Genomic DNA, 9,564 nt, shown 5'->3' with positions numbered 1-9,564 from the left:
ATCCCATTTCGCTCATAACATAATACAAATTTGGCCATAATCTTTTGAGCTAACCTTTTTGAACAAATTTAATTGTTAAATGAAAGTGTGACTGATCACTCTGGCATCATTTTCTTTAACATGTTCCAAGTAAACAAATTGATTGATATCCATTGCACAATGAAAGAGCAGATTGATCACTCTGTGTCTCCACTATCTTTTTCTCTGCGATACAGTTCATGCACGCACACACACGGAAGCGTAAAAGTAAGTATGTAGTATAAATTATGCGGACAAGCCAAAAACTAATCAGTTGTTCCGTATCCCATTCCTAAAAGTTTCATGAAAATCAATCCATAACTTTGAGTTATTTTACTAACTAACATAACCTCCAGGCGGAATACAAAAAATATTTTTAAAGAGTATTTGCTCTTTGTTATTATTATTAATATTAAAAGGCTTTTAGATAGGTCAGCAATTGACAGCAACAGAGATGTTCATGCATTTTTATTCAGTTTACAATATGTAAACATTTAAAAAAAGAAAACAATGATCAAATAATTATTAACAAAACCTACATTCCCCGGAATGTTTGACAATATCCTAAAGATTTCCCCTCTCAATTTAAGTGACGTGGGAAAATAAAAAAACAAGCAAGACCTCACTTTGGACACTTCTGTCTTAGACTTCCACTTCAGTCTTACAACAAAAACAATGTTTTCTCACCATAAACAATTGGTTGAGATTCTGTGGCCTGTTCTTCCTGTTTCCTTAAGGACTCAGAGGCTTCCAATTTGTCCACCTGTGGAAAGGAACAGCAGTTTGCGTGTAAGAATCCACTGGCAAAGTCTTACATAGCCGAAAGCTCTCTTTTTTTTTTTTTTTTGAAGACGCAGTGTTTATAATAAACTGACCTCTGAGTTATTTCACTGGCTGAAGGATGGGACCATTCCTGACCAATGGAGGAGATGAGTACTGTCCACATTTAAATGAAACCAGGCTGCAAGAAGCCCTTCATTAAGCAGCTAAAACAACTACGGCACTAAAAGGCAGCTACTGACTGACTGGCTCTCATTTGTTTAACATTGTGGGGATAAACAGTCTAATGCAGAGGATTAAGAAGGGAGATAATAAAAACACATCTACGTGGCAATAATGGTCCCACCCATCCAGCCACTCCAGTTATCTACTCTACAGTTTTGGAAATAGTATGTAGAGAACCAACCTGTCACCAGTACAGACGACCTGTGGCGATGTTTGCCTCTTATAATTGTGGGTTAGTTTTATTGCCTCATTATAGTGCATCTAAAAACATTTGTTTTCTCCCATGTGGCAAACATTTGTCCTAAATCCCACTGGTATAACATTGACTTAAAAATCCTAAGCCGGACATTTTGTTTAAAGTCTTAATATAAACTAGAAATTATATTCCAGTGTTTCCCATATGTTCAGTTATTTGGCGCTGCTAGGTCACCTCCACTACAGCACATTCGAACGCACCTGGTCTGCAAGAGAAAACGAAGAAGGAGCAGGAGGGATCAGAGTTCCAAATGTCACAACTTTGTTACTATATTTAGCTAGCAATTAAACGCCTCTACCTATTTCTTTTTTTAAAAAGTGACTAGCCAAAAATCTAGAATAACAAGTAGTGAAAAGAATCTAAACAAACTTACAGGCTGCTTCGTCTTGTTTCTGAAAGTTAACTTTTTCCACATTTGTAAGACTATTAATGTATTGTTGAAATGACCCTTGTTCGAACCTGGATCAAGTTATTTCAATTTCCATGATTTCCTCTGGGGAAAACGGTTAATACATGACCTTCCGAATGACCTTAAAAAAGCAGTGTTACAACAAAAATGTTGAAACTTTTTTGATCCTCAGCGTATTAAAAGTTTTCCTAGAAAGCAGCTGAGCAGTGGGAAAGTGCCAGCAGAGTAAAAAAGGTAGCCAGGATAACAAGTTAGAAACCATCTGCAGATGGAACACTGACAAAGTGCAGGGAATGCCTATGCTGTCCCTGTCCTGGTGTTAGGTTCAGTTCTCCACATAGTGTCTGGTTTACTAGTGTTAAGTCAATATGGTTGCGCAGGCTGTTGCACTTTTTAATTAGAAAAGAGAAGGATTGAGAGACATGCGGAAGCAGCAGTTTCTTTTGGTTACGTTCATCTGTAAGACGTGTGAGTGCGTGAGAAAGAGAGAAGAGAAGCACAGTTTCGCAGTGGAGGGAGAGTGGAATAGGGGCAGACAGGATGCTCTTGTACAGCCACTTCAGCGTTTCCAGAAGCAGGCACAGCCAACGACGATGTCTCGTAGCCTTGTGCTGATGATGCTACCGCATGCGTGCTACTCCACGTTTTTATTAAATAAGCTGCCGGAACTACAGTGTATTTGACTACAGTGTTGTGTTGGGAAAGATATCAATGAACACAAATGATCTTCTTTGACAAATGTGTGGAGCTGATGTTTGTTTTAATCTTCTCTTCAAGCACAGGAATTTAAGCACACAGAAGGAGAAATGACTGCAAAATCATTGTCTACCTGAAGGAAATATTCTAAGCCCCAAAAATAACAGCATGGTTGGAAGCCAGTTCGGCAATAACAACTAGTTTAACGTTAGAATGAATTAAGAAGTCTGTGAGACTGTACACTGAAGATGCAAACGTAGTACAGTAGTGATCCAGAGTGGCAGACTCTTCACTTTCAAAGAAGAGGAGTGGAAGATTTGCTGCTCATAAACTTGATAATTTTGGTACCCAATAAAATGTCATACTAAACAGTATCCTCTTACAAGTCCCTCAAGGATTTTGTGGGCTTTAAAAAAAATGGTTATGGCCTAAAATACCTGAATTTGTAACAGCCTTTTTTGATGTTTTGACTAGGCTTATTGTTTTGAAAACATTAGATCAGTGATCTGCTAAATTTATCAATGTTTTAACTGTTCCTTGTAATCTTAACATCAATCGCACAGGATATCAACAACTATTGGAAAACAAATACTTTATTAACTTTTTATTTGTTTTATATGACGGACTCAAAAGTAGACAATAGACAGTAATAAAAGCACATACTTCGAGCTCAACATCAAATTACTGTACCATTTAAATTATATATAACTAATAGTACTAATAATTCATTATTGTTACAGAAATAAATACCAACAGAGGCTTTCTTATTGTCCGCTGTCTGCTTTGTTGTCAACAAGTTGCAGACATTCTCAGTGTATGTTTTACGCTTGAAATGTGTTTGTCCATCTTTAACATCCATTTGTGTTTTAACACATTTATGTCTGCACGTGAAGCGCTTTTGTAAAACATTAAACGCAATCGATAGTAGAAATTGTTGTCCGTAAGTGAGATTTTCATCACACATTAACATTTCAAACATCTACAGTAAATGCTGCCTCTTTGCTAGGTCGGCATTGCAAATGAGAACTTGTTCTTAAAGGCCTTAGCCTGGATAAATAAAGATTAAATAAATAAATACATGAGGTTTGCTTCGACAGTTAATGTGCGCGTTTAAACGCCACTCAGAGACAAATCGGTTGGTGAAAATTACGCTGATTGGGAAAAATGTGCGGGTTAAGTTGTGAGGCCGCACATAATATGCCAGATTTGGTTGAATTAGCCGCAGCAAATTCCTGGAGGGACTGTCGTATATCCATTGCTTGTAAAACTTTAAGTAAAAAAAATCAAATAAGTATTTTGAAAAAAGCAGTTCTTTTCAATCACCATGTAGTGGGAAGTGGTCAACAGCAGAGAGTACCAAGCCTGTATTCTGGATAAAGCTTTATCCGTGGCAAGCCAATATTTGTAAAAATGCATCATTGTTTTAGTGGTTTGTGCCCCACATAGAATAAATCCAATCTTAGATTTCTGTCCAACTCCTCCCCATAGACCCTTACAGGAAGGGTGTGAAGAGCCCCACTCTGGCCTTGGGTGAAATAGTTAAGTGGAGATGCAGACAGTTGTACACATGTAAAAGCAGCATAGTGACAAAGTGGGAAAGGGGTCATGCAGTTCCTGCTAGCTTTACCCCCCACCGACTCCAAACTACAACAGGAAAGGGGAAGGGCGGGGAGTCAGTAAGGACGATTAGGAAACTGATGCAACGTTCACCTTTTCCTTTATCGCATCAACCTGGAAAGGAAATTCAGAGAGGCAACTTAAGGGAAAAAAAAAAAAAGATTGTGGAAATGTCCCACAGTAGAAACTGACAGTGAGAAAGGAGCAAACAGGGGACTTAACATTGACAAGAGAACACAAAAGCGCAGAGGAATGCAGGTAAATAAGGCCATTTCTGATACAAATGCAGACTTGAGGTTTTTTTGTAGCTACAAATGTGAAATAATCAGACGAGTGACTAAGAACGTGACATCTGAACTCACCCAACTACTTTAAGATGATTGTATGTACATTTACCAAAAGCAGATACAAAGTATCAAATCTTCCTTATTTTGCTAGCTAATGACCGCTGTTGTTATTAAAGTGGCTGTACTCCATTTACAAAAGAAAAATGCTATATTTCCTCTGGAAGACATTTGTATGGGAAAGTAGCTTGAGTGGATGGAAATCCCAATGGAAAAAAAAAATTAAAACAGCATTAATGAAAGAAGGGGAGTAAGAATATGCACACTGATGTAGCTGATGCTACATTGCCTGATGTGAAATAGTATTTGCAAATCAAAAATCTAGTGACAGCTGGTAAAAACACCTCTGAAGAATTCAATTTATTTGTGTTAGATTTTGCGAATACTATATTCCACAATCTGCTAGCAGGACGAAAACGTCACTATGACAATATAACCATGCTTATTTCATGTATTGGACTCCATAATGTGGTGTCCTAACCTCTTCATGTGTGAATAACTCACCTTACTGAGATATTCCCGCATGACCTGGATGAAGTATGGCATGGAAAAGTCCATGATGTTGTGCCTCCAGGCGGTCTCCAGCACCACGTCCGGCCGCAACAAGTCGTAGCACGTAAACAGGCAGGCAGCAAAACACTCCTTCTTGTCCTCCTCCAGGAACCAAGCAAGCAGCTCCTCTGCCAGTTCGATGTCTTTGGACTCAGATGCGTACTGCATGGCATCCTATGCAAAAGAAGACTGGAGTTTAGCACATTAATGGGGTCAACTGATGCCTGTGCTAATTTTCCATCAACACACCTTGTAAAGCTTGTCCTTCTTGCAAAGCTCCACACTTTGTTTCCAGCGATTGTTGCCCTTAAAAAGGTATGCCGCGATCCTTCTGAACTCGATCAACTCGTGCTTCTCCAGGCCTTGGGCCAGCGAGATGTTGTCAAAGTTGTCGTAAGCATCGATTGAAGTGCGCAGTGCCTGTGTGCAAGTAAGCATTTGTAAGAACAAGAAGGACCAAAATGTTTTAACTTCAACCAAAAATTCAAACATTTAAAAAAGAAACGGGTTTTTGTTAACATACCACATAGTCTTCCTCGACAATGAAGAGGTTGTTGAGAGCCTCATTGACAGATTTGTTGTTGTGATTCTGGACCGACCTGAGGTATGGTTTAACCAGCGGTAGATGCTTCATCTGTGCAAGAATCACACACACATTAAATCATAAAGACTACACAACTTTAACATGGAAATCATGACATAAATGACCCTAAAATTGTTTCATTTTTTAAGAATTTCACGACTAATGCAATACAAAGTTAGCCCCTCACCTTGCTAAAAAAGTTGACAGCACGCGTGTGGTCCAGCCTTGGTGAGAGAACGATGAGCAAGTCATTTAATAACAAGGGTTTGAACTCCAAATAAAACTGGGTAGCTTTGTAATACAGCTCCACATTGGCCACCTAGAGAGAAAAAAAGCAAATATGTCACTTAATACTTTTTCAAATGTGTATGTGTTCACGATTGTAGCTGAGATAGGCACCAGCGCCCCCCGTGACCCCAAAGGTTAGAATAAGCACTAGAAAACGGATGGATGATGGATGGATGGATGGATGGATGGATGTGTTCACTTATTAAAAACAATGTCCCTCATTGTATCATACTTTATCAGAGTCTTTAAAGGTAGAAAACGCTATACAAGTACAACCCATTTACTTTTTGTTTAATTTGGTTCTTTATTTATTACCCATTACCTGGTTCCAGTTCATCTGGCTACAAAAAAGTTGTTTTTTTGTTACTTTTTAATTTTATGTAATACAGAATGACACTCTCTTAATGGTGCAGTTTCAATGTTAAGTGCATTAAAAAAAAAAATATATAAATTTTGTTAGAAAAATCTTGTTTATTTCAACTATTTCCCCTAAAAGTCGCATTGAGGCTAGAAAGTGTGTTCAAATTAATCGATTACTCGATAACTAAAATAGTCAATAACGCAACCCTAGATGTCATACAAGAAAGCAATACTAGTTCTGCCATGCTAAAAAACTACCTCTCCTTACCTTGGTTACAATGTCTTTGAACTGGCCCTCTTTCCAGGCATTAGCAGGATGGTTCATCATGGTGATGATGGCATTGTCGTATTCTTCATACTTATCGTAGAGGAAGACCAGCTCTGCCCAGAGGTGCGCCTGTTCAGCTGCCCTGAGAACCTAGGCAAACACACACATTCATGGTTTAACACCTTACTGACAGCACCTAATTACGCCAAACATGGTGTTTATTAAATAAGTTGTATTCGGACATGTAATTTTTGAACAAAAATGAACGAAGTGGTGGGCCACCAAACCAACATGGCTACTGTGAAGCAAACAGAGTGCAAACTGAGTACGCAAGGGGCCTAGAGATAAACAGTTAAAAAAAAAAAAAAAGAGCAACAATGCAAATATGCAATTGAATATATCCCTATAAGTTATCAAAATAAGATTTGTGATATGAAGGATTATCCATCCGTCGCGTACTCAGACATGACAAACTATCTGGTACTCCAGACATCATTCTACATTACAAACAAATGAAAATTTGGAAAAGCCTGGAGGTCTACAAATTATCTGTGTAGCTGGGTCAAAGAAATTGGTATCAACTTTCAAGATAATCATGTATCGTTTTAGCTCGGGTAAGGTTGCATTTCATGATTTAAGTTAGCGATATTTGTTGCTTTGTTTTTGTTGTGCATGCCGTTTACGAATATGTGTGTTTTTTCCCGTCTTTATCAAATTATAACTATATACGTCATCGTTGTGTATGTGTTGAAAGCTTCATGTACGATTGTTGGCTTTGGTAAAAGCTAAACTCTTTTAGACTTGGCTCACATTTGCTTTCTTTTATTTAAACATGCCGAGTTGGTGCTTTACGAAAGGCTTGTAGTAAAAACGTGTTTTAAGAAATACAAATAATATGAAGATATCACTTCAATTGGAAATACTAAAGGTTAAAAGTATATCAAACAAACATTTAAGAAAGTGAACACTGCAAACGTTTGCATTCTTTGACAGGAGTGTTGGCTCTTTTTTCGTCTTCTTTTGTAACTCTTTCACCCTTCTTGAATACCTCTCGAGGAATTCTAAAGAAACTTTTATCCTATTCGCAATTTAAATGGTCCCAACAGTCAACAACAACGCATGTATAGTGCATGTTTCCCCTAAAAAGCCCAAATGTTGCCCAAAACGCTACGACAACTGAGGCTCGCTGGTCCAACACTTCGAGCCCTGCAATGTTAACGAGCCGGACGTGATGTCAAGTAAATTCCAACAGAAGAACGGTTATCACACAGGGCCTACCTTTGGAATGTTAACACGGGACCAGAAGAGCTCTAAGTGCTCTCTCATTTTTTGGGGTTTGAATTTGGAGTAGAGGATTGCCAGCTCTGTGAACATTCCCATATGAGCCCGCTCCAGTCCCAAAGCGGCCTCCAGCATGGTGATTAGCTCCTCAAAGTAGCCACGATCCTGTAGAAATTCAGAAATAAACCTAAATGAATTGTAAAATTGTTCTCTAGTCCACCACTAGTTATTCAGTATAAATAGCATTTCAAAAACTTTTAGACATGGTTAGAACCTGGTAGTAGTTGATGAGTTCCTCCAGCTCATCAGCATGTACAACAATGTGCAGGCCGCACATTTGGGCAAGCCGGAACTCCTTCCCTTCAACGCATGCAAAACAGACCTGCAAGAGTACGATGTAGAGTTTGTATACATTTGTGCATTAACTTTCTCTTACTATATTAGAGTAAGAGTATGAATGTCTTACCTCCTTCCAGGTACGGGTGCTGTTGGCTTTGCGAGCTCCGTCTACAGCTGCCTGGTACTCCCCCAGGTGCACAAGAGTGGAGGCCAGGCGGCCAAAGTTGGACACGTTGTTGTAAAGCAGCTTTGCTGCATCATACATCTTGTCGTCGTAGCACCTGTCACCTACCTAAGGCAACAGGTAGGACAAAAATACGTCACAAAAGGAAAAAAAATATGACCAGAAACTGTGAATGTGGTGTGTATGTCACAGATGCTTCCCAGAACCTACTTGCTGTATGTGAGCATTATTTGGTCCATTTATAAACTCTTCCAGCTCAGCAAGGCGGTTTGTCTTAGCCAAAGCAAAGATTAGCTCAGTTTCAACATAAGACTCTCGAGCCTTCTTGCGGGCCATCTGCAGAAACTTCACCAGGTCCTCCCAGTTGCCTGAACACAGTGCAGCACATCAATAGTGATTTTTAAAGAGCTTGACCGGGGCGTGCAACAAATACAGGACTTTGGATAAAGTTCTACTTACCACTTTGAGCTGCAGCTTGTCCCACCTCCATGTAAGCAGAGGGGTCATCGGCCTTGATGTAGGAGTCAATAGCTTCTTTGACCAGGCCCTTCTGGAGCTGGGCTTTTGCCAGCTGACTCCAAACCGGGGGTTCGTTGCAGCGCTCGGCAAACTCATAAGCTCTGTCCAGGTTACCAATGTGCTCGATCAGAACCTGAATAAAATTACAATATTTATGTGATAATACACTACACTTAATCATTACACGGGAAAATCTGTTACCTGCACAGCAGAAGTGTTGACATCAAATTTCCTAAAAATAGCAAAGGCCTCTTCAAACAACTCATTGCTAATGGCGATGTTTGCAATATCTGGGGCGTCATAGTTGTCCAGACGGTTGATGTATTCCATGACCCGGGTCCTATCGGCTTTAATCGCTGTCAAAATGAGCAGGTTCTGGAGGTTTCTGAAATTATACAGCACAGATCTCAGTTAGGACATCGTTAAAATCCTGTGAGACAATAATTGCACAGCATATTATTATACCTGTGCTCACTGAAGACGGAGTTATCCAGGACAATCTTCTCCAATAGCTCAATGAGCTCATTGGGAAGGTCAGCGGTCATGAAAGCTTTAACTGTGACAGACACCTCCTCAGGATCCTGGGTCTCCGTCAAGGCTGTCTGGACAACCTGTGTCACAGTACGACAATGAACTTCACAATCTCCATGTAAAAAATGTACACAAGTGATATAAAGATGCAAGACCTGGTCGATGAGTGGTCTTCTGTAGTTGTTGGTCTCCAGCAGCACACTAGCCCACAGCTCAGGGTTCTTGCGACGCACAAGGTAGCGTGACAGACTTTTGAACAGCGAGTTTTCATTACACACCTGCAAAAAAAAAAACAACAACAAAAAAAAAGTTCA

The 9,564-nt window shown here is 39.5% G+C and overlaps 1 protein-coding gene across 3 annotated transcripts in view; it reads right to left on the bottom strand.

Annotated features, from left to right (window-relative positions):
• Positions 1-9,564, bottom strand: part of LOC133537608 (clathrin heavy chain 1-like) — a 34,089-nt gene that overhangs the window by 1,975 nt on the left and 22,550 nt on the right. Inside the window, exons 18-33 of one of the 3 annotated variants that reach the window (XM_061878782.1) lie at positions 9,406-9,528; positions 9,185-9,330; positions 8,921-9,104; positions 8,660-8,852; positions 8,411-8,568; positions 8,144-8,308; positions 7,952-8,059; positions 7,675-7,842; positions 6,397-6,546; positions 5,668-5,799; positions 5,421-5,531; positions 5,147-5,317; positions 4,850-5,071; positions 4,095-4,115; positions 894-931; positions 706-781 (exon numbers count right to left, since the gene is read on the bottom strand). In XM_061878782.1, the coding sequence (XP_061734766.1) occupies positions 751-781; positions 894-931; positions 4,095-4,115; positions 4,850-5,071; positions 5,147-5,317; positions 5,421-5,531; positions 5,668-5,799; positions 6,397-6,546; positions 7,675-7,842; positions 7,952-8,059; positions 8,144-8,308; positions 8,411-8,568; positions 8,660-8,852; positions 8,921-9,104; positions 9,185-9,330; positions 9,406-9,528 (2,121 nt within the window). In that variant the 3' untranslated portion in view covers positions 706-750. The remainder of the gene's footprint in view (positions 1-705; positions 782-893; positions 932-4,094; positions 4,116-4,849; positions 5,072-5,146; positions 5,318-5,420; positions 5,532-5,667; positions 5,800-6,396; positions 6,547-7,674; positions 7,843-7,951; positions 8,060-8,143; positions 8,309-8,410; positions 8,569-8,659; positions 8,853-8,920; positions 9,105-9,184; positions 9,331-9,405; positions 9,529-9,564) is intronic. The other 2 variants (XM_061878780.1, XM_061878781.1) reach the window with 2 other exon arrangements.

This window comes from Nerophis ophidion, linkage group LG18 (genome assembly GCF_033978795.1).
Source record: "Nerophis ophidion isolate RoL-2023_Sa linkage group LG18, RoL_Noph_v1.0, whole genome shotgun sequence".
Classification (NCBI taxonomy): Eukaryota; Metazoa; Chordata; class Actinopteri; order Syngnathiformes; family Syngnathidae; genus Nerophis; species Nerophis ophidion.
This window is presented reverse-complemented; position numbering and strand designations above follow the sequence as displayed.